A 26,022-nucleotide genomic window follows, 5' to 3' on the forward strand; every position below is an offset into this window, starting at 1 on the left:
TGGTTGGAATATTAGAGAGCATGGCCCTGCCATCACAGAAACTGGTGGCGAGGTTGTCTTCTGTCACAGTCTCTGCGGTATATCTGACACATTTAGGGTCCCCAGCACTTGCACTGAGAAAATGAAGGCACTATGGGCTATCAGTAAGTGGTCACTTCAATGTATTATCCTTTTAACTAATGTTTTAGCCATCTAGATTTATTGTGAAAATACAACAGTTAGCATGTTTGAATATTCTGGCTTTCAAGGCTATCCAGTCATATTGATGCAGAAAAATAAATCCAACTTAGATAATCCCTTCATACTGTCATGTTTCCAAATAAAAAGCAACACATATTCCTGAAAAGATGACAAACTACTGAGCTATATTATTTTTTGCCAGCTATTTTCCAAGACAGCTATTTAGTTCCAGAGAACACGTGTCCTGAATCTCTTGTTTTTTAAGGGCCTCAGCGAAACCAAGTAGCTCATCTGAGTAGGCAAGTGAAAAAGGGATTAATATTTACTGAGCACCTACTCTGTGCCATGAAATATTCATGTATATTCTTTTCTCATTGAGCCTTGACAGTAATCAAGTTTTCAGTACTCACATAAAGGAGTTAAGTAGTTAGGTGATTTGTTCAAGTCACAAAGCTAGTAAGGGACAGCACCAAATTAAAACCTGTCTATGTGATGACTCGATCTTCCCATACTGTCTTACTCAGGCAGACTGTCACTCGCAGACGGTAATAGTATAACCTCAGGAACCAAGCAAAGCTTGGGAGTTTTGAACCCAACATTCTATTTTGATGCAAAGTCACACATCTTTGCAAGTGTCATTTTTTCCCCCTCCATTTGTAAGGTAACAGTCACAACACATGTCCGTCCTGGGCCATAGAACCATGGTCTCTGGAGATTATTAAAATTATACATATACACACACAAACATACACACACCCCTTTACATATATGCATATATATATTATAAATGCTTTATGGTGCGGTGAAACTCTTGGAAGAAATAAAAGCATATGGTGACCAGTAACAGAATTTCATCAAACTTAAAAATGGTGGGTACTAAAAGAATTGCTAATCTAAAAGGTAATTTTAAACATTTTCTTAAATGAGTTCTCTAAAAACGTTACTGGTTCAATTAATAAGTACACTTGCTTATGGAAGTTCCAGTGAGAAAATATTTAAAATGACCCATCTCTACTACAAATGTATTTGTCTACGTTTCTACTCTTTTCACTCATTTCCTTTTTGCTCTTGGCAAATGACTTTGCTTTCTGCTAACATATTTAAGCAAATGAATGGTCACCATGTTTCCTTTCATATTGTGGACAAACATTGAAGATGTGAAGCAGAAGGTGTTACCTAGAATGCAGAGACCATCTGTGCAGTTTTCAGATTCCTGGCTGAGCCCTTCACAGAATTTGCCCCCGTTTCTTGGGGGTGGTGCCGTGCACTCCCGGATCCGCAAATGCTCGCACTCTGGGCTGCAGACTGACCATTCACTCCATACTTCCCAGCTCCCATCCACTTTAAGAGAAACAAATGGAAGCCTTGTTAGAATGAATCGGGCAGCTGTCAGGAGACTCACCCCAGGACTGCTGTTGTCCTTAAAGCTGGATTTTAAAGAAATCACCACCACCATAAAAAACAAAATAATTCTGCTTATCTTCTCTCCGTGATTTCCTTCCTAAAGACGGAGGCTAACAAAAGCGGTGGTGTAATTCTCTTGCTATTTCAGGAGACCAGTTACTGAATTTAGGCAAGCATTCGCATTATCAGTGCTCTTGGATTGGCTAATAATGTCATTACCCATTCCATTCTCAGTCTTTCATGCCCAGCTGTGTCTTAGATGGACGGATAAAGTGTGTGCAGTAACCACTAGTAATCGCCGCTTCCTTGTGGGTTGACAGTTTAGAACTAGACAGTAGTAGGAACTATCTTTAAGCCCTAAAAGCCCTAAACAATAAAAAGTTAAACCTATATGTATTTTGACAGTATTAAAGTAAAACAGGTCAGTCAAAGCCCCAAGATACCAGGACTTAACATAAATAGAATTTCATGGGTCATGGATTGCTGCTGTATGTAGAAACGAACAAACTAATTTTAATTCCACTAAAAATTGACCCTAGAGATAATGGCAGCTGTTTGAGGCAATTGTCCCTTTACCTCCTAGGAATAGTCCAACCATGCTTATGTGGGTTAAGATCGTGCAATTTTTAATCGAGAGCAATTAGTCAAGAATAGGGTAACAAAAAAAAAAAATACTGAACTTGAAAGCAAAATGTCCAAGAACTTGTCTTGAGTGTGTTCACTTATTGGCTCCTCAGCAATCCCTTTGACTTACTTTACTATTTCTGTCAACTGGGGGATAAGAAAACTCACAACACAGAGTTAAATGACATTGCATTTATAAAAGTAGCTTGCACAGTACCTGGCACATAGTAAGCACTCAATAAATGTTGACTGAATAGGAGTTTGGAAGGAAACTCCAGGAATAAGCTGTTGGTGAGAGCCTCAGCTTAGCTTTCAGTGGAAGTAGATCTGAAATTTTAAAGACCCGAGGCTCTAGCCTAGCATCCTTGGAGTTAATGTTTTATAATGCACGGGAGGCCTAGGATCAATTTGTTTCTCAGTGGGAGGACATGCTTTCCATAAAGAAAGTCATCTCCATCTCATCTACTCCTCATTGTATAAATTGGGCTAGAGCCAGGAAGAGATGAACAAAAGAGCTTATAAAAGCCATATTTGGTAAAGGAAGTGTCTATTCAGAAAGGAAGGCAAACATAGGCCAAATGCAAAATAGCAACTCTGTGATACTGTACAATCTCTGCTGGTTTTACTGTCAACAAATACAAAGCTGATAAGGTGAGTTGATTGGTAATTGATGATAAAGGGTCAGATGTCTGCTACCTGCTTTGTGCTCACAGACAACTCAATCCCTGCTAGTTATTGTGCCATCAGAGGGGAGAACCCAAGGAGAGAAGCAGATGGCTCAGCCCCACCAAACACGGCTAGTAAAGAGACACTTCAGAGCATGATGGCTTACTGATGGTGAGTGTCCAGGATCATCTATATATATGTCCCCCAGTGGAGGTATTTCACCCACGTTCTTGCTATTATAGTGAGTTCCACATTAGCACTTTGGACAAAGGCTGCGTTCTGAGAACGTGGGAGAGGATAACTTTGGGAAGGAAGGTTATATTCAGTGCTTCACACCAGCTTAATCGTGTTGGTGGATGAGAAGGGAAAAGGGAATCTACACATATCTCACCAGGACAAAGAGAAGTGCACGTTATTTTCTGCACTGACATTCCCTCACAAAAGGCCCCACCATTGAGAGGAGCTGGGTTGGTGCAGGTCCGGGAACGTTTCTGCCATCCTCTACCACAGCGAACATTGCAGGCTGACCACTCTGTCCAGGAAGACCAGCCTCCATTCACTGAGAGAGAAAAATGGGGAGGGGAGAAAAAAAGGAGAGAGGTTTTTACTGATTGCCTACTATGTGCTAGCCACTGTGCCAAGGTGTTGTGAGTTTGGCATCCAGGGACCAAGAGACCCTGCAGACCCACACTGGCCACTCGATCATGGGGCAACAGTGGGGCTTACCTCATCTCTGTCCCTCAGTCTACTCATCTGACACAAGAGGGACACAGGATTTTCTTTGTCGGGAATTAGGAAAAATAGGATGAATTCATCAACCTATCTCTAAAGCACTTGAAAATCTAGAGTACAGGCAGAAAATATCAGCATTTGAATTTCTATTACTTAAAATGCTTCAAAACCCAATCCCAGGACTCTTTGACTGTGGAGGGGAATGACTTTACTTAAATAGCCGGGAAGTTTTGTTTTGTTTTGTTTTGTTTTTTAATGTAATACCTGAGACATTCAGCAAATAGTGATGTGTGCTTTTGAGGCATTTCCTATGCCAGGAGAGAAAACTGCCCACAGCAGGTCTGGGGAGGCTGGGGGTGGATGCTGGGTTTGGGAGGGCTGGGAAGCAGAAGTTGCCCACCTCAATTCTTTTCAAATATAAACACAGTGGGAGAAAAGAAACTTTTAAGATTAGTTTTAAAAGACAGGGATCGGAAATGTCACTGTCGGAGGGATCGGGAATGTCACTATCTCGTGGACGTCCCATACTGGAGGTGAGAGCAAACACAGTACTAGCAATAGGGACGTGTTCTCACCTACCAAATGGGAGAGGCAGGAGAGAGCACAGTAGTGGATGACCCCTGAAATCCTTTCAGCTCTACACACTGAAATCCCTCTACTTTGCTTTCCGTCCTCCCTATCCATTCCTGGCGTTTGGGCTGGTCTTACCATAAACCACCACCGTGGCTGACAGGCTCCTCCTCTTGGCCACGATGTTGGCTGCCATGCAGGTGTAATTGCCGGAGTCGGAGAGGCGTGCCTGCCGGATGATGAGGTTGTGGTCAGCCCTGGTATCAATGTTTTCATCTTGCTCGGAGTCAATGGGCTCCTCATTTTTCAACCATTCCACCTATAAGAAGAAAGGAATGTTCACTTTACCAGTCATTTGTAAACAAAACAAAACAAAACAAGCAAAAAAAACAACAAACCTCTTTTCTGGAATTGGAAGGTGGGTAGTTCTGGCGTATGGGAGGGAGACAGACGTTCCTAACCTCTAGAGCTACAGCAGTGCTTTTTTATTTATCTTTATTCCATTTCCCATCCCTTTTATTTAGCAAATTTGGTATATTCAGGAAATGAACACTCAAGTTAATAAACTGGAGGCAGGAAAGGAACATAAATACCTACTGACTTTGACCCATTTTTAAGAAACGCGGTGGAAGAGAGAAAAGAGGTGACTACAATTAGGTCATTTCATTATATTTCATCTTAGTGCAAACTCTGATGGTAATGACTACGTGTCTATAACAAGCCCAAAATGTAGCTCACAAAATCAACACATCCATGCAGAACTTGTACTTTGTGCTGAGAGGATATTATGCTGTCAGACAAGGTTTCATGTCCATGTTTGCATTTGAACAAATTTTAAGAAAGGTGTGATAATGTATAAAAGGCCAATGTAATACACATTTGGGCAATCACAGGCAATTAAATTCAAATCTCAGTGTTCTCTAGTTTTGGAGATACATATCTTTGGTGATCAACTGCGTTACTCTTTCAATAATGCAACAGACAGTGGGTTAGATGCCCGGCACATTTAATGACCAGCCTCTCTTCTGGAGGAGAGGACTTTTAATACCCTCTGGGCACAAGCTACTTCCATCTTGATTTATTTTCTCTAGATCACTCCTGGATAACCTGTTTTCCTCTTTCTAGTTCCACTTTTATCCTACCCTTGGCGTTATACTAACTAGTATAAAGTGATTATTTAACATTACTACAGTTATTATGATAGAGATAATATCATCCCTTCTATGCCTAGATGGTATTATCTTCCCTTCTAGGCACAGAAGGGATGATATTAGGTGGGGACGGTATATTAGCAGTCCTATAACGGATATGATGAAGGCCAGGAAGATATACACTATAGATATTTGATAATTATAGTATTAACCATAATCTAATGAGTCGAAATCACTTGACTTTAATTATCATATTCAGTCCATTCTAGTCCTTTTTGTGTTCATTCAGAGGCTAGACTTATGGCTAACAGTGAAATTAATAGAACTGCCATGGTAAGCATGGTTGACAGGTTATTTGTCCATGAGGCTCAGGGTAGAGGCAGGAGGAGAGCTATTTCCAGGTCAAATGATGAGAATGCAATGGCGACTAGGAAAAATTGGATGGAGAAAGGCAGGTGGGCTGATCCTATCGGGTCAAATCCGCACTTATAAGGACTTGCTTTTTCTGCATCGACGTTTAATTGAGGCAGTCATACTACCCCTTCACTTTCCTTCAGCACCTAGAGAAGACACAGATGGAACCTACTGCTCCTCTAGCCCCTCATCCTCGCCCAGCTGGGGTGTTCCACACTTAGTGCCCCTATTTTATCAGGCAAGCCAGTTTCACCCAGAACAAACCGCCTTCCTTCCTCATTCTGTCCTCTGCTTCCACATCCAAACATCTCCACTTCCTAGTGTCATCTTGGTAGCACTACATGTATCTCATTTGACAATAAACATTTAGCTCCAGCTACCAGCATGTGGTATATACACAGACATTGAACAGATGCATTATAACCATAATTTAACCCAGAAAGCAAGAGCGGTGGCTACACCAAAGAGACATCACACAGAAGGAAGCATATGCACTGGGAGATTTTGCATCATACCCTGCCCACCACTGGTGAAGATAACTGAAAGTTGGTTTTAGTGTAAGATGCCTCATTCCTGGGTGTCTGGGAGGCTCAGTCAGTTGAGCGTCCGACTTTGGCTCAGGTCATGATCTCACTCACTGTTTGAGGGTTTGAGCCCCACATCAGGCACTCTGGTGTCGGCACAGAGCCTGCTTCAGATCCTCTGTCCCCTCTCTCTCTGCTCCACCCCCGCTCACGTTCCCTTGCTCTCAAAAATGAATACTAAAAAAAATAAAAAGATACCTCATTCCTGTTTAAATCCAAAGAATTCTAATTTACCAATAAACAATGGGCAACAGTTGTAGAACAATTTGTAGAACAATTTGTAGAACAAATTGTTTATCAGTCTCTAATAAAAAGGGATTTACCTGTGATAAGAAAACCTATTATGGGGCGCCTGGGTGGCTCAGTCAGTTAAGCTTCTGACTTTGGCTCAGGTCATGATCTAGCGGTTCATGAGTTGGAGCCCCGCACTGGGCTCTATGCTGACAGCTTGGAGCCTGGAGCCTGCTTTGGATTCTGTGTCTCCCTCTCTCTCTGCCCCTCCCCCATTCATGCTCTGTCTCTGTCTCTCTCTCAAAAATAAGTAAACATTAAAAAGAAAGAAGAAAACCTATTATGATCTTTATAATGAAATTTACCCCAAGTACCGCTCCATTAATGAGAGTTTAAAATACCTAAAATCATCACCATCCAAAAGCTACCCTCGAAGAGGTCAATTTTAGAAAATAAAATGGCACACAACAGCCAAAAGAAGTCTCAGAACAGCTTTTACTATCAAGAGGGGATGAAAAAGGAATGTGGTGCAGGGCCAACCATGAAGTAAAGAAGAAAGCCTGATCACCACCCCCAGGAGTTCCTGGAGGGCTCAGCCATGTTCCAGCCTGGATGGGAAGGTGCTAATAATGACCCCAAGCCCAAAAGCACTGCTCAGTGTGACAAAGCAGGACAGTGGAATGGATTTTAAAACACACCTGGCCACCAGTCTGTGGCAAAATGCCCTCCATTACCCACTGACACTCATATTTTGCAGTCATTCATTTATTTATCTGATGAATATTCAAACACGCACTGAATGTCAGAGGTGGTCTTGAGAATTGGGTAAAATGAGATCAACAAAACCCTCATTGCCTCTTCTTACATGGATCTTATGGTTAATTGGTAAGATGGAAATAAAGAAGTCAATCTACATCGCCACCAGAAAACAAGAGCTGGGAGTAACACTGTCACCAATATCTGGGATGAAATGCTTACTGTAAGGCCAAGAGGAATGGACTTTTACAATCACCATCATGGCTATGACACTGGAAAGAACAAACTGGTCTGCTTAAATTATGTCTGGGAGCTTCTGTTCCACTCTACTCTCCTAGTTCAGAAACTCTGAGTGTAAACTGCCTGGTTTTCTGATTGCTAATTGCCTTACTCTTGCTATTTGTGGTACCTACAAAGCTGCTCCCTCATGTCCCCACCCACGTCTTCATTTATCAGAGATCCCCACAAATAGCTGGTCAGTATGTTGGGCAAATCTGACCCATAAGCAAATTACTTCCAGAGAGTTAACAGCCAGAAAGGGCTCTGGAGACCAAAACCAAAAGAGTCCTAGCACCTGAAAATAAAAGAAAGCCCTTTTTTTTTTTAATAATAACATTTATTTATTTTTGAGAGGGAGAGACAGAGCACAAGTGGGGGATGGGCAGAGAGAGAGGGGGACACAGAATCCGAAGCAGGCTCTAGGCTCTGAGCTGTCAGCACAGAGCTAATGCAGGGCTTGAACTCACGAATCCCGAGATTATGCTCTAAGCTGAAGTTGGATGCACAACAGACTGAGCCACCCACGTACCCCATCAAAGAAAGCCTTCCTGAAGGAATTTCAGCTCAGAGGAAATTAAAACCACCATAACCAAGTAGAGGTTTGGCTTCAAATTGAAAACTTATATAAAAATAAACCATACACAAAAGTAAATAGCCAACAGACTAGGAAAATATTTGCTAAAAGTCTGGAAGAAAGGAAAAAATATGACCCAAGGAACCTTAATCTCAATAGCTCGAGCTCTCATAAATTGATAATTTTTTTTTTCTTTGGTAAAAAGGATTTTTTTTTCCTTTTTTTTTTCTGTATTTTTCCTTTTTTTCCCGTATTTGCATCCTTGGTAATACAGCATAAAGATAAAGGAAAAAAGAGATACATGGCAATTAGAAATTGAGTAATTATCCTACACAACTAATAGAAAAGTTAGACAATGTAATGAAGTTTTCCTACCGAAATGCCAAAGAGTAAAATTATACACACATACATAGACACACACATACATATAGTTTTTATTTTTGTGGTTTGATCTTTGCTCACCTTACAGAGAATGGGGCACTTCTGCTATTGCTTCTCTACCATTATCCCCTTTCTTAGCAACCCCTTTCAGTAGCAGCCTCTACCTGGGCTGTCTGCTGCGTCCGTACTTACCTCCACAGTTGATTGTCCACAAAGGGATCAGATCATGTCACTTTCTGGGTCTAAATCTTTCAATGGTCTTGCATCCCACTTAGAACAAAATCGCAAATCCTTACACCAAGGCTAACAAAGTCCTTCTCAGTCTGGCCCCCCAATCAGTTCTCCACCTCAGAATCCCCAAGTAGCCCCTGCTCACTCTACTCCAGCCCTACTGAAATCCTTCATGTCCTAGAATGCTCAAAGCAAGTTCCCAACTCAGGGCCTTAACACATGCGGATTCCTCTGCCTGGAAGGGCTTTCCCACAGGCACCCCATGGCTCAATCTCACTTTCCATTCAGGTCTCAGAGCAAAGTTACCTCCTCAGGTCTTGCCTAACAGTCCTTTTAATTGTAGCAACCCCCCTCTCCTCTCTACTGCTCGCCCTGTCCACTTCAATCTTCTTCCTAATATTTATCTCCATCTGATAGTCTTTTTTTTTTTAAGTTTGTTTATTTATTTATTTGGGGAGAGACAGAGATAGTATGAGTGGGGGAGGGGCAGAGAGAGAGGGAGAGAGAGAACCTCAAGCAGGCTCCCTGTCAGCAATGAGCCCAACACAGGGCTCAAACTCACGAAGCCGCGAGATCATGACCTGAGCTGAAAGCAAGAGTTGGATGCTTAACCAACTGAGCCACCCATGCGTCCCTCCATCTGATAATCTTAAAGATAGTAATGCTTTATATGTTCTCATTATTATGATCCCAGGAATTTACTAAGAAAGTATTGGGGCTACAAATGAGGATTTAGTTATGTTTCTCATTACTGTAAATTCTCTTTCTTTCTTTCTAATATAATCGTCAAATTGGTAACATACAGTGTGTAAGGTGTGCTCTTGGTTTTGGGGGTAGATTCCTGTGGTTCATCGCTTACATACAACACCCAGTGCTCATCCCAATAAGTGCCCTCCTCAATACCCATCACCCATTCTCCGCTCTTCCCCCCTCCCATCTACCCTCAGTGTGTTCTCTGTATTTTAGAGTCTCTTATGGTCTGCCTCCCTCCCTCTCTGTACAAACAAGGATTTAAACACCATAAATTGTTTTTGGTGGAGAAAGGGAGGGAGGGGGAGAGGGAAGGAAGAGGAAAAAAGAAAAACGTGTGCCAAAGCCACACATCAAATAGAACTTTGTTTAAATTAATTATGATTCAAAAACATGATTTCATGTTACATAGACATGAAAAGTCATGATTTTAACTAGTGAAAACAGAAAAAGCTCCTCATATATGAAGAGTCAAAATTAGATGTTTAGTGTTGACACAAAGTTATAAAACAAACATACAGATACTTAAAAAAAATGACTGGAAGAAAATGTAGTGTGTTTACAGGTGCTTTAGGAGAATACTACAGGTAACCGCTCTTTTCTTCCTGGTGGTTAATTGTGGCACATTCAACGAAAAGCTGTTTAGTGATCTGAAAAAAAATCACGTTAGCTTAAAAAAAGTATCATTTAATTACCATGTGGCACAGTGGTTTTCAAATTTATATTTAACCCTGGAATGTTTCCTTAGTTCAATGCTCCTATGAAAGCACAAGATGAAAAATAGATAAGGAAATTTCTTATAACTGATGAAGAGCCACAGATGTGAGGGACCCTTAGCTGTTTTACCATGGCCATTCCCAGACCACTGTTTGCAGAACTCCAGGAGAGATCATTCATGTCCTTCCCTATGACAATCATGCCCTGTAGAGATGTTCAATGTACCACCATATAAGTTGAACCCCCCGTACAATCGACCCCCTACCCACCCACCCACCCACCTACATGTACTATGGACGTATACAATGGTCTGCTGCTGGGACTCCCCACGTAATAGCTTGAAAAACACTGACAAAGGATAAATTAGGGATCATAGTTACATATACACGTTGTGGTGTACTTAGTGTTTATGGTGTCATGACTGAGGTCTCTCAATCCAATTATGTTTATAAATAAGCAGTGCATTAGTAGACTTCTAACTGTGGGCCCGTTTTTTATCTGTAAACTAATAGTTTATCCATTAAATGGACGGCAGGATCTTTATGAGGAAATCAGTTTGGTGTTTTCCGGGCTTATAAAAATGACAAATTGCTTTTGGATTTATGCTTTTGTCACTTAAAGAAATTTTAAAACATTTTTGATGAGCTAAGTGCTCCTAAATGGAGAATAGTTTAATAAATAAGATAGAAAAAGCACTCCCTACACCAGAAGTTGCAAACTCAAATGTTCCTAGGGGCCAAGGAGGGAACATAAATTACTGAAGTGGCCCTGGGTGCAAGACATCCATGCGCATTGCTTGCATATTAAAGACAAGGGGCTGTTCTTCATTTCCACAAAGGGATGAGCTCATGCTCATTTGTCTTAAAAAATGTTATTTCTGTCTGTCTCCTTTTGTTTTCCCACTTTAGGGAGAGACATGGGTATTAAAAAAATAATAATAATAAAACGAGTGCAGTAAAAATGACAATGACCTCATTGTTGCTTAAAAATCTCTTGCTTTTGGGGTGTCTGAGTGGTTCGGTCAATTAAGCGTCCAACTTTGGCTCAGGTCATGATCTCAGAGCTCATGGGTTCGAGCCCCGCGTTGGGTTCTATGCTGAAATCTCAGAGCCTGGAGCCTGCTTCGCATGCTGTGTCTCCCTCTCTGTCTGCCCCTCCCTCCCCTCTCTCTCTCTCTCTCTCTCTCTCTCTCTCTCTCACACACACACACACACACACACACACACACACGCACAAACATTAAAAAATTAAGGGGTGCCTGGGTGGCTCAGTTGGTTGAGCGACCGACTTTGGTTCAGGTCATGATCTCACGGTTTGTGAGTTCGAGCCCCGCATCGGGCTCTGTGCTGACAGCTCAGAGACTGGAGCCTGCTTCTGATTCTGTGTCTCCCTCTCTCTCTGCCCCTCCCCCACTCATGCTGTGTCTCTCTCTGTCTCAGAAATAAACATTAAAAAAAATTTTTTTTAAAGAGAAAAATTAAAAAAAAAATCTCTTGCTTTTAACGTATCACGGTAGAGGTCAAATTTCTGGAGTATTCCGTCTCAGTGTCAGGATGTATGGGGAAGTGGTGGCCATTTATGACAAAATGTAGATTACATGACCCAAGCAAAGGTGCAGCCACCAGTCACGTTCAGACTGTTGCAACCAGTGTAACCAGGGCTTCAAATTTTCAGGGGAAAATGGGGATGTATATTTTAATGTATTACTTCTTTCTTTCTTTTTTTTTTTTTAAAGATTTTTTAAAAAGTTTATTTATTTTGAAAGAGGGGCAGAGGGGTAGAGAGAGATGCAGAGAGAGAATCCCAGACAGGGACGTGGGGCTCGAACCCATGAACCATGAGATCATGACCTGAGCGGCAGTCAGACACACGACTGACTGAGCCACCCAGGTGCCTCACTCATGTATTATTTCTTGATTCTAACCTGATGTCTCAAAATATATTGTGAGGGCCAAACAAAATATATTCATGAACTAGACTCACTCCCTCTTCTCCATAGATACACACCAGCTTTCTGGCCCCTCGTGCACATTACCACAAAGAGGAGTTCAATCTCCGTCACTCAAGTTCATTCTATTTCATTAACTCTGCCTCCCCCATCATTCTAACATGTTATGGTTCAGATGCATCAGAGGCCACTCTCAAGGCTTTCTCAGAGAAATGTCTGACAAGTATCATAAGGGCATGAATATAGAGTCAGATTATTTTGCAAGAGCTTGCCAGTGCTGGAGGGCCCTAATTATGCGCTTAACGAAAGCCACACAAATTTTCAAATTAGCATTATGGGATCAATACATTGACTACCTTGAGGCTAAGGGACATTTGTATCACTGAAGTCAAATGACCTCGTGCTAAGAGGTCATCTCTTTGACAGAGAGGCTTACCAGTGCAGAAGGTTATTGGAGGCATTCACCCCTCAGAGAAACAATTCTTCACATGCTTCTCCTTATTTGGTATAGATGGATAATCCCAGTTAGGAGTGTGTGAAGAAACTAGTTACTTAGACTTAATGAGCTTATGGATTTGCAGGATGCCCGCATCTATTAGCATAGTGTTATGTACAGATGGCCTGCAATTTGCAGATTTTTCCAGTTTATAAACAAATCTGGAAAAGCAGACCATCAAAGACAATTAGATTTCATGCCAGATAGCAGGTTCCTGATCAGTCATTCCGGTTAGCCAGGGACCCAAGGTATGGAATCCACAAGCCTACAGATGTTCTCAACAATAGGCAGCAAGGAGTAATTGGATGGGGAAGGGACCTCTTTAGGAAGAGTAATGGATTGAGGCTTTGTGGGAAGTTAATCTTATTCAAGACCTGGGTTATAGGTGAAAATGGCTGCATGAGACCTAACATTTCACCTCTTCTGACCTTTGTCAAAGACATTTATGTATATATACACATAAACCTTATACTTAAATGTTTATTTCCATCAGACAGTATGTTAGAATTCTAATGCTCGCGTTCTTCTTCTTAATATTCCAAAAGAGAATGAGAAGGCAGTTTTTATTAACCTTTAAGAAATGTAAAAAAAGGAAAAAGAAAAAGAAAAAGAAAACCAGACCAGAAAGAAAAAAATCCATTTTAATAGGCAAGCTCTCTTCCCAGACAGGATCCCAAACCTCTTCTCCTTTGAATTCTAGATAACATCAACCTGACGCTTTTCCTTCATATCCCAGAGAAAATGCCAATGAGGACCCATTTGTTGATAGCATCTACCAAGTATTCCTATCCTCCAATTCCAGCCATCTCTCTCAGGATTTGCTAGACTGGTTATGAGATCGAGTTGCTCGTATATACTATAGATGTAACCTCAGATTTATGACCTTTGAAGGTTCTCCATTTAGCTATTCATTGCCTGTGATCATTTTCTTAACAATACTACCCAGTGGCACTCTAAGAACATGAACAATGTTTTAAATATTCTTAGGTCTTGCATAGAACTTTCTCCTGAGGATGTTCAATGGCACCTATTGAACACATTTTCTAGCTCAAACTGATGTGCCTACAAATACAGAGAGTGGTGTGATTCGCATACACACATAAAACTTCAAACTACATCGTGGAGTAGGGTCAAAAGAGAAGAATAGCCTTGTTTTAGATCCCAGGGTTGAACACAGACCTGATCTAGAGAGACATTTTTGGTGCAGTTGTTCTTAAATATATTCTGAGAGCTACTTGATAATTGCTACATATGGTCTTACGTCGAATTTCAGGTATTCGCTCCGAAGTATGGATTACATCAGAGGAATCAATGTTTCTTTCCTCCCTACTACATCTAAAGATGGCTTGGGAAGGCAACCTTGTCCAATAAGACAGGGTGGAGAGACAGACTACCTTAGGGAGTAGGAGACACAGAGCCAAGGAAATACTGGATGGCTGGAACAACTTCCAACGCGTTCATTCTCTTCGTAACCTCTCAAACTTTCTGTGAAGTTACCATCTTACAAAATGACAAGCGTGATGACTTCTGTGAGAAAATGAACAGAAAGCAAAGGAATTCATTCTATCTGGTAAGGGGCTAAATTGAGATGGCATCTAAGGATAGAGAGGTGGAAGAGAGTAGAGCAGACAGAGGTAAAGACAGGGTTCCATAGGAACTAAAGGGAAGGCTCTGGACTTCCACCTCTTAGGAAATTGGTCTAGCCAGTAAATTTCTCATTTACTTTAAGTCACATTCATCAGTGAGTATTTCCCAGGCATTTCTTCTGCAATCACTAACACTATACATGTGTTGATATAATCCTCAGAAGGTCTCCATGATATGACCAACATTTTTATCACCTCCATTTTACAGATATAGAAAAAGAGATGTTAAGTACCTTGCCCAGGGTGATACAGGGTAGTCAATGGCAAGGCCAGAATTGGAATCCCAGAATTGCCTGCAACCACTGTGCTTAGTCATCCATATCACTTTCAAGATTTCGGTAGAATGACCATATGCTATTTGCAAAATTACATCAAAACATAGAGGATTGCCACCATGGAAGATAATTTTGAAAATATATGTCAGGATTTCATGATCATTCCTAAGGAAGAGCTGCAAATATTTTCTTGATAAAAGCCACATTGTTAGAGTGTATTGCCTCCTAGAGGGCTGATTTAAAGGACAGCTCTCATTTGACTGTGTACATTCTGGTTATATTATACTCACTAACAGGTCAGAATGTGGCTGGGATTATTCTGACATCAAAAATTACTCAATATTTGTTCACGTATATAACTCAAGAAAAGTTATGGTTAAGCCCTCTCAAAGCGATCTGGTGTTTTATTTGCTTTTATGGCCATAAGCAGAAGTGAGTGGAGCACATAGTCCATGAAATCAGGCTGTGATGATATAGCCTGCAGTCTTAAAATATTTAAGAAGGCCAGCTGTATCTAAGTCTGTTGGGGGACGTGTAGAAAAGCATTCGCTTTCCTGAGAAAAGGGCTAGGTACTTCTGGCCTTTTCCCTGTTTGGGCACGAATGGGATTCTAAAGACATGACAGCCATCTTGTGACCATGAAGAAAAGGCAGGAACTCACAGAAGTCTTGGTCATGGTCTTTGTATTAACAAGTGAACACACTGAGATCTAATACATTATCTCATTTGATCCTCAGAACTCTAAGGTAGGCAAAGAAAACCTTTTCGTCCCATTCCACAGGTTATAGAATTTGCCTAACAGAACATCCTAGGAAAATAGAACCAGAACCATAGCCTTCAAATACTTACTCTGCCACAAAACATTGGCCATTTTCTTGTATCTTTTATTGACCACATAAAAGTACCGCTCTTTAACATTTCCCACAATTTGACTTGGCATTCTTGAATAAGTCTTAACTGGGACTCTCCTATTGTGTAGAGTGACATTCCTCAGCTCATAATGGAGCGTATGGTCTTCTAAGGTTAGGTTAGGCCATTACTTGCTTTGCTACTTTCAGATTAGGTGTCACCTGTCTTCCCCTCTCTCCTTGATAAGACTTCCTTCAAGTTATTTATAACAGTACTATTAGGTTTCCCCCTTTGTCTTCCTTTACTTGCCAGGCTGTATAGATTGATTCTAAAGCCACCTACGCTGCAGTGTCTTCAATTTAACTCCACTTATCTGATTATGCATCACAAAAGGAAGCAGGAATTCAGCTTAATTGTGAAAATACAGCAGCAGAACCAGGCAAATGATAGAAAGCTAATGATCACAGATTGAATGGCACTCACTGATGCTGAATGAAACGACAGATGTGCGTACCTGTGTAGAAACCTGAATTCTGATGATGGAGTTTCATGTTCTGACATTGTAGGTCTCCTGTCAGATCAGTATCGTCCTTCAACTTCCCCTTAGTTATGAAAGTCAGCCACAGTCTCATGTTATTTTTTTAATTCATTTTGACAGGTTAAATGGTCTCTGAGAAAGTGAACACCCTGATCCACTGTTTACTGACACTGTAACACCGTCACGAGGGAAGAATGAGCCTTGTATACATTAATGTAAAACATTTACAAGAATGATGATCAGAGGCAGAAGACAACATTGAGCACACTTGGCATCAATAGAAGAACAGGGAGGGAGACACAATGGGCAGGTGATTTGTAAGGGAAGGCATATGCTACCATTTGCTTTTCAGCTGTGTTTTCGATAGTGCAGTCCATCCTACTTTTTGCTAATTCTACCTTTGCTCATTCCCATCTGGTAGGGAAAAAGGAATTCTGGGTTTGAACCATTGATGATGCAACATCTAGAAGATGCTTCCAAAGCGTGATATCCCAAGGAGTGATCAGAAACATAGTGTAACGTGCCATCTCATTTTAAAAGACTATTTTAGGATGGCAAGAACTCTCTAACAAGATTACAAAGAGCTGGCATTCAGAGAGACTCAAAACTGTTTCCGTCTTCACATTTCCTCCCATAATTTCTGGTAGGTAAATAAGGTTTAAAGGTGGTGGCTGCGACACTCTCAACAATAGCCAAATTATGGAAAGAGCCTAAATGTCCATCAACTGATGAATGGATAAAGAAATTGTGGTTTATATACACAATGGAGAACTACGTGGCAATAAGAAAGAATGAAATATGGCCCTTTGTAGCAACGTGGATGGAACTGGAGAGTGTGATGCTAAGTGAAATAAGCCATACAGAGAAAGACAGATACCATATGGTTTCACTCTTATGTGGATCCTGAGAAACTTAACAGAAAACCACGAGGGAGGGGAAGGAAAAAAAAAAAAAAAGAGGTTAGAGTGGAAGAGAGCCAAAGCATAAGAGACTCTTAAAAACTGAAAACAAACTGAGGGTTGATGCGGGGTGGAAGGGGGGTGGGGTGGATGATGGGTATTGAGGAGGGCACCTGTTGGGATGAGCACTGGGTGTTGTATGGAAACCAATTTGACAATAAACTTTATATATTGAAAAAAAATAAAGGTGGTGGCTGCGAGACAGTAATTAACAGTTCCCTTTTTCTGTTCTTTGCTACCATGTAATGTATATTCAAGTGCTGAGAAAATAGCCAGCTTTTTAAGGATTAAAGCATTAAAGGCTCCAAATGTTCATATCATAAACTGGTTTTAAAAGCTGATATCTAGTTACATACAATTGGATAAAGATATACCAACACGTATCACTTACACATATATACACACCATTTGAGAAATCAAGTCTGCTCAGAATAAAAATGTCTACATCAGCCACAGTGAAAGGCTAATCATGTAATGATCTACAAAGGAAATGCATGGACAGGTATGGATTAGCTCAGCTTCCGTATACTGGGTGGCTGAGAAGGAATTAGCATAATCATAAATTTGTTCCAATTACAGAAGGCAATTATCAGAGACCAGCTACAGCATTATCAAAATGAAATCACCAAAGTGCATCTACATTCCAGGTAGACGCCACTGAGTTAATAGTGCTTAAAAAAAAAAAAAAAAGCTCTACACTCATTCATCTTTCATCTCTTTGATTACTATACACTCCATACAAGTTCCTTTCTAGCTGACAGACACAAAGCCACTATGAAAGAAGAAAAAAAAAATACATGCTGTAAGAAAAAATAAATCATGCCTAATATAATAACACCCTGTAAAGTCTAAAGCCTTGTATGGATAATTTCTCTAGATCAGTGGTTTCAGCTAGTGCTTTTTCAACTTTAGACTGTAATTCCCATCACCTCCTTTGTGTTCTCCCCAAAATATTGATTAGGAATAGAACTGTGACTAAACCTGTCATCATCTGCTCCAAACAAAAGTTCTTTGTGCAGAAACGTGGTGCTGTTTTGCTTGGGTCACTCCACTGCTGTTCATACTGTTTTCACTCTGCAAAAATGATGGAAATCCTAAATGGCCTTGTTAACCACTCCCAACCTACAAAGACTACAGGAGAGTCAAACCTATTTTATAAAGAGGGCAACAGATTTAGTCTCCAAATTTTAGAGCTGAAAAGACAAGTCAATCTAATTAGCTGAGATTATACGTATCTATTAGAATGTGCCCAGCATTTAGGGGAACAGACATTAAAGAGTTAACTCAAGAGACGGCAGATTACAGAGAGAGACAGAAAGGTATTTCCACTGTGACTACATACAGTGGGTTGTACTGTTACAAAGGATGGTGAGCCCAGGGGAGCTGGAGGAGGGAAAAGAGGAAGGAAGGAAAGGGAAGGGAGACTAATGACATTTTACTCGTACTGATGGTCTGCTATGTATTAGACCATTCTAGGATCTTCTACATCTTACGCCAGTTGGCGAGTGGGACATCTTTAAGTATGTTTTTACAGTTAAAAAATAACTAAGCAGTCAAGAACTGAAATATTCAAACATGCTCAAAATTCTAGCATCTTCATCAGCAAGAAAACAAAATCTCCTTCCTTTCTTGAATTCTTTGGCAAATACTCATTTCTAAGTCATTACGAGCTTCCTTCCACCCCCACCAACTCACTGGAGTTGCTCCTGCTAAGACCACCAGTGATCTCCAAGTTGCTACATTCACTGAATGCACACTGTTTTGCATCCTTACTTAACTTTCAGGCATGCGAACATTCTCGCAATTTCTCTTCCTTTTTTGTTTTTTTGTTTTTTTTAAATAATGCCACATGTTCTCTCTTCCTACCCTTCTGGCCAATCCTGTCCTGTCTCTTTTGTTGGCTTCTCCTCTATCCAAACATGTTGCATTTATTTATTTATTTATTTATTTATTTATTTATTTATTTAGCCCTCAGGATTAGGGCCCTCTCCACACCTCACTGTGCAGTGTCTTTGCATATCATATCACCAGACTCATGTGTCTTTCATGGATATACACTGGACATTTCCAAATCAGTACCTTCAGTTCACTGACCTTGAGCTATAGCCTCTTCTATTCAAATGCCTATTCAGCATCTATTTGTGTGTGCTTCGAAGATACTTTAAGTTCAACCTGTGGAACTGGATTTGAAATTTTTTTCTTGCAGAAGTAAGAAAAAGGCAGAAGATTTCTTTACGTGTTTGACATTACAATATTTGAACCTTACCATCTGAAAATACAGATTCACTGAAAAAATTGGGAGGGTTGGTGACATAATGATTTCACATTAAAAAGCACACTTGATATAATGTATACAATATATGACACAAGGAGGGCCAGGCAAAGCTAGGGCAGAGAAACCCTTCAAAGACTATGATGGGTACGCACTAGGAGCCCTGATAAGAAGTGAAGGAGTAAAACAGAATGAATAGAAATTTGTGACTGATTTGATGTAAGACTTAAAGAGGTGGCAGTCAAAATATGGCACCTGTATTTCTGACTTGGACAAGTGATAGGGGACATCAGATGAAAAGGGCATCTTTAGATGCTGTACTGATAGGCGTTGACTGAATATCACCTTGGTCCTAATATACAAAGAGTACTCTCAAATCAGAAAGAAACAGACAAACAAACATGGTAACAGAAAAATAAGCTGAGTACTTAAATAATTAATGCAGTGACACAGTTAAGTTTATGATGCAAATAAGGCATTGAAATAAACATTAAAATTTTTTTAAAATGTTTACTTTTGAAAGAGAGAGAGAGAGAGAGGCAGGCAGAGAGACGGAGACAGAGAATCCAAAGCAGGCTCCAGGCTCTGAGCTGTCAGCACAGAGCCCTATGTGGGGCTCGAACTGATGAACTGCCAGATGAGTCAAAGTCGGACTGAGTCAAAGTTTGCCTGAGTCAAAGTTGGACACTTAAGCGGCTGAGGCACCCAGGCGCCCCTGAAATAAACATAAACCCAGATCTCTCTTCAGCTTCAGATCAACATAGTCAACTGGTGCATATTTACTTCACAGGCTTCAGGATAAATTGTATCCAAGCCTATAGGCATACATAAAATCAAGCAGAAAGTGTAAGATGTGGGGGGCGGGGGCAAGGGGAGGGGAGTTAAGATACAACCATGAAGAAAAGCAGCATTTTAAGATCGCAAAAGGGAAAAAGAGACTGCAAAAATGCATGGTTGATATTAAGGTAAGACAGAAATCAGAAATATACGCATCATGGAAACCAAGAAAGAAAACATTTTAAGTAGCACTTAAAAATTACCACTGAAGTAAAAGGTAAGGATAGAAAAATCCCAGGCTCCATTTCAACATGAAGCTCCTCCTTTAGCACGTTAACTAAAGAACATTACTCTACCTTTGTTAATGTAAATAACAATAATTATGATAAGAATAATGTTTTCCTCCTCTGTTCACTTTCCTCATTATTCCCTCAAATTTCTCCAAAGTTAACTGGCCACTTGAAAAATCAAATGGTATCTCTATCTCACTCCTTACAGTAAAACAAACCCCAGGTATAGAAAATATTAAAAATATAGTAAGAGAAGCCACAAAAATACCACAAGAAAGCATGGGTGAATATTCTGGTGATTTTAGACTAGAAAAGGATTTCCTGCATGGTATAAAAGCAAAATCCACAAAGACTATTCAAATTTAGAAGTTCAACATATCTAAAAAATGCCTTAAAGATAAACATAAAAAGATGTTTCAAACATATGACACAGTGTTATAATAATAAAATCAACGGAGATATTAAATTTGTTTTGAAATTTGGAAAGCATGATGCCTCCAATAAAAATGGATGCTACATAGTATGTTCTACCAGTATGTACTGAATAAATATCAGCCTGCTTTGTAATATACATGGATCATCCTAAAATCAATAGGAAATACACTGTGGTGTCTGGGTGGCTCAACTGGTTAAGCATCTGACTCTTGATTTCGGCTCAGGTCATGAGCTCAGTTTGCGAGATCGAGCCCTGCACTGGGCTCTGTGCTGACAGCACAGAGTCTGCTTGGGATTCTCTCTTTCTCACTCACTCTCTCTCAAAATAAATAAATAAACATTAAAAAAATAAAATCAGTAGGAAACACAAATTCCCACAGAAAATGAGATAAGAATTTGAATAGATTATTTAGAGGAGAAAAATATACATGGAAACTCACATATAAAAAGTCTCTAATAATACAAATGAAAAATTACTGTTAGCTTAATACCATGGCAAATCCTGAAAATATGCAGGGTTATCAAAATTGTAGAGAAATACATGTTTTCATTTAGTTAGGCAATGGTCTAAATGAGTACATCCCTTTTGTGGGATCATCTGTCATTTTTACCAAAACCGAACATACTGACATTGTTTGATGTAAATTTCCACTGGTTTCAGTGGGAAAATCATCAGTTAAAATCCAGAGATATGGACTAAGATGATAATTATAGCCTTGTTTATAATAATGAAGAAACTGGAAACTTCAATTGGTCACTAACAGGTTAAATCAATTATGAGCATTTATTCACTGGAATACTACGGAAATATCAAAAAGAATGATGCAATTCTTAAAATACTCATAAATAAAATCATGAATAAATGGAAGGTAGTTCACCAAATGTTATTTGGGTGGCAGAATTTTCAGTGATCAAAATTTCTTTTTCTTTTTTTTTTAGGGTTTATTTATTTATTTTGAGGGAGAGAGGGAGAAAGAGCCAGAGAGTGAACAGGGGAGGGGTGGAGAGAGAGAACTCCAAACAGGCTCTGAGCTGTCAGTGGGGAGCCCAACATGGAGCTTGATCCCACGATCCTGAGATCACAACCTGAGCTGAAATCCAGAGTTGGACGATTAACTGGCTGAGCCAGCCAGGTGCCCCATTTCCTTCTTTATAAATACCTACACTGCTGAAATTTTCAGTCTGAGCTAGTCAACAAAATTTCTGGCTCTCTCTTTTAAAAGTATGGTCTTAGGTCCTGGTCCTTTTTTCGTTTGGTGAGGTCATGTGACTGCAGAAGTCACTTGTCAGTTTCAGGCCTGAGTATTTAATTTCCTGTTTTGAGACTCTTTTGACTTCTCTTTCTCCCTCTGCCACAGCAGCTCACAGTGTTTTTGAGAATGGCTATTCCATTAACCTTGGAGCTGCAGAAAGAGCATCATGAAGCTGAGCTCCTAGATGACATGTGACGGCCATGTAACACAAGAGAGAAATCAATCTTTGTTGTTTTAAGGCTATTGAGATTTCTAGTTGGTTGTTACTTTATCATAATCTAGTTTACCTTATTTTCTGCAATCCATGTTATGTTTTTAAACAGAAGGAAAAAGCTATTTTCATTAAACCAAGTTATGTTCCTCAAAATGTTTGTAACACTCCTGGTCTGAAAGAGGTAAACAAATTTTCTTAAATTGCATATCTTTTCCCCTGCCACAAACTAATACATTAACTAAAAAAGCAATCCATTTCTAGATGGCTAGCAGGCCAAGGGAGGGTGTCCCACATCGCATTTTATCTTCATAGGTGTCCTTACCTGGTTATTTGAGGTGACTCCTTGATTTCTGCACAATTCTTACACGATGCAAATCATGGGTAGTGAGTCACTGCATTAAAACTCTAACCTCTAAATCCACGGAGGAGAATTTACATGAGATTATATTACTTTTTTTTTTTTTTAATTTTTTTTTTCAACGTTTATTTATTTTTGGGACAGAGAGAGACAGAGCATGAACGGGGGAGGGGCAGAGAGAGAGGGAGACACAGAATCGGAAATAGGCTCCAGGCTCTGAGCCATCAGCCCAGAGCCCGACGCGGGGCTCGAACTCACGGACCGCGAGATCGTGACCTGGCTGAAGTCGGACGCCCAACCGACTGCGCCACCCAGGCGCCCCGAAATTATATTACTTTTACATGTCATGGTTACTTCAGTTAACTATACAATTTCATTAACAAAATTGGTTTTTTTCCAATTCTGTTCTTATTTATTCACTTTCTTAAAAACACAGGTAGTTTCATGGGTTACAAACATTCCAAACATACACAAAGAAGTGACTTTGCACATCCCACCATTTTCTCATTTGGGGAGGGCATTTACATTTTCCATTCTAATCAGCCTGGTCAATTAAATCGGACAGTTTCCTATTTGTTTCTTCCCAGTTTATCCCTCTTTTCTTTGCATTCTGGTTTTTATGAACTAGCTCAAAGCTGCTGTTTGGTCATCATGACACTACAGGGAATGTTTAGAAAATAAACTAAATTGCCTCCGTGATGTTTTTTTTTTTTTTTAAATTTGCTGAAAATGAGATTTTTTCAACAACCTCTATTCCATAGCCTCCTCCTTCCTTTTTAATTTAAATTTTGGTACTAAAATGAGCTTACAATACTCCATTAATATCACTAGGGGAGAGACTTTTTTCCTATGCAGTGTACAGGTTAATCTATAATTCTCTCCTCTTGTCTCCTTCATTGTTCTGTGACATGTATTGTATATATTTTATATCTGTATATAACATATTTAGCAGTTTATCTGCCTTAAAAATTCTACCTTTCCATATTACTTATCAAAATTAATCGATGATCAAATGATCAAAACTGTTGAAAAAAGAAAAGTATAATCTACTTTGGAATTAAATATTTGATCATTTTGGGAAAAGTAAATGTACATATGTGTATCTTAAGTGAGTACATTGTTCTTAAAGACTTAGCTGAATATAAGGCTCAGAAGACCAGTAGTCTAGTATGCTAGACCATAAAAATATACATTGCACTTTCTCTACTAATAACTCACAAATTCTACAATCTACATAAAGATTATCCAGAGTTGATTCTGTGTAGTATTTACCTGTTAAATCAGTGTGGAGTTAATGCCCCATTACTCCTCTGTTAAATGAAAAAAAAAAAAAAATCCCTTTCTTTCCCCTACTCACAGGGCCCTTGGGAGGTTGAAAATAAAGTATGGACGAAGGGATTTTTATACAAGCGTAAAGCAATAAATTAATGTAACGTGGTAGCAGATTCCAAAACAGATGGTCAGGTGGCTTCACTCAGGATACAAAGTCAATGGTTCAAAAGGATGAGACCAGACAACAGCAGGTTGAATATGTGCCCTGCATGCCACTCAAGGAATCTGAACTCGACCCTGAAGGCACTAAGCAGCCACTGATGGGTTTTAACCAAAAGAGCTTTGGTTAAGAAAAATATCATTCTGGTATCAATGCAGAAGGGGCCAAGTGACGCTGGATTAGAGATGCCAGATAGGGAGTTACTACTTCACCAAGGGAGAGACACGATGAAGATCCCCAAATGAGGTGATCAGTAAAGACAGGGAAGATGCAATGGAGAATAAATACAACTGAGAAGTTGTGGTAATTGAAAATCAGAGAAGGGGTGAATGAAGGACCTGAGGAAATGTGCATAATTCAGAAGTCCCTAGCTTGGGCAACTTGTATCCATAAGCAAGACAAGGGGTCCCAGATTTTCAAGGTCAAGTACCTGCTTTGTACATGTTTCTTACACTGCCGGACGCTTTCAAGAACTGATCATCAACAAGCAACGGGACTCATCCAGCTAAACAGACATCCCAGCAACATGCAACAATCAGGGTTTCTGGCTGAAAAATAAAGTATGCTTACACCAAGTGCTGTGGAATCATCATCAATAAAAGCAATGATTCTTTGTGGGCTTGGAGTTGGTGGTGATCATGTTATAGGTCAAACCATAAAATAACTTTATAATTCTTGAGTTACGAGGAGGCTACTCTGCCCTTTAAATACGTCTGACTTTTCGACTGTAGTCAATAAGTGGAGTATACAAACATCAGAGATATCACATCCAGAATGTCAGCACTCCTTGAAGACAGCAATCAATCATTTTCTGGATGCAAGATAAAACTGTAGCCAGTACAAAATAAAAAAAGGTCAACATCTGGCTGGTGGTCACGACTCATTTTCTCATTGACTGTTCTTTTTAGTTTATAAGCCTGCATTCTTGTTATTTTATTTTTAAATGTTTATTTTTCAGAGAGAGAGGGAGAGAACACAAGCAGGGGAAGGACAGACAGAGAAGGAAACACAGAATCTGAAGTGGGCTCCAGGCTGAGCTGTCAGCGCAGAGCCTGACGTGGGGCTCGAATTCATGAACTCTGAGATCATGACCTGATCTGAAATCGGACGCTTAAACCGACCGAGCCACCCAGGTGCCCTTACCCTTTATTTTTAAACCAGCCACTTCTCATTGGCATTTTCTAGTTTAAGTGGGATACATCAAAATAAACAACTACTGAATATTTTTTGTACTCATTTCACAAAGTGCCACAGTACCTGGGATACAAATGAGGGCATTATGTTTGGGAATAATTAGGATCAAACTCTTTCTCGCATTTTGAAAACATTCTCTCTCCCTCTGTGTCTTTCTCTCCCACACATCTAGACATATTTACCCTAACCGCTACCCACCCCCCTCCTCACTACCCCTCATCACCCCGAGCGATCTAGACAGACATGATTACCGAAAATGAGTCCCTTCCTTATTTTCCTGTGGATTCTTAGCTTATCATGAATACTTACGTCACCTTTAGGCCAAAAGGCTCAAATCATCAAAAATGCACTACAGCTGCCACTGCAATCAATAGTGTCAATCTGACTAGTGCTTAAGAAGGGCAAAAATGTGAGCTGATTGGATTTGTCTTTAGAGTACAATGAATCGGAATAAGGGCAGGGAGGCTGGTTGGCCGGGAGGTGCTAAAAAGATCAACCGTTTTCTATGAGGCTCTGGGCTGCCTGAAGCCATGGAATGGGCTGGCTGTTTGCCTCCTCCCTGAGCACTGTATCTGGCACATATCAGTACCAAGAATACCCAGGTGTATACATACACAATGGTTAGTAATAAGTAAATGTCCTCAGTGAGGCCCTGAAAGAGATGTATGGTAACAGCAAACTTATAACCGTTTAGGACTGTGTTTCCTTTTTCAGGGCTGTTCATTTTTAGCCTGGATTTGCTTGTGTGAAAATATCAGCAGAGGTGTGGTCAGGTTATAGGG

The 26,022-nt window shown here is 40.1% G+C and overlaps 1 protein-coding gene across 9 annotated transcripts in view; it reads right to left on the minus strand.

Annotated features, from left to right (window-relative positions):
* The window catches only part of UNC5D (unc-5 netrin receptor D), a 552,225-nt gene that overhangs the window by 101,807 nt on the left and 424,396 nt on the right, over window positions 1-26,022 (minus strand). For 5 of the 9 annotated variants that reach the window (XM_043564469.1, XM_043564478.1, XM_043564488.1 and 2 more), the window contains exons 5-7: window positions 4,315-4,495; window positions 3,266-3,433; window positions 1,357-1,521 (exon numbers count right to left, since the gene is read on the minus strand). In XM_043564469.1, the coding sequence (XP_043420404.1) occupies window positions 1,357-1,521; window positions 3,266-3,433; window positions 4,315-4,495 (514 nt within the window). The remainder of the gene's footprint in view (window positions 1-1,356; window positions 1,522-3,265; window positions 3,434-4,314; window positions 4,496-26,022) is intronic. The other 4 variants (XM_043564514.1, XM_043564523.1, XM_043564505.1 and 1 more) reach the window with 1 other exon arrangement.

Source organism: Prionailurus bengalensis, chromosome B1 (assembly GCF_016509475.1).
Source record: "Prionailurus bengalensis isolate Pbe53 chromosome B1, Fcat_Pben_1.1_paternal_pri, whole genome shotgun sequence".
Taxonomy (NCBI): Eukaryota; Metazoa; Chordata; class Mammalia; order Carnivora; family Felidae; genus Prionailurus; species Prionailurus bengalensis.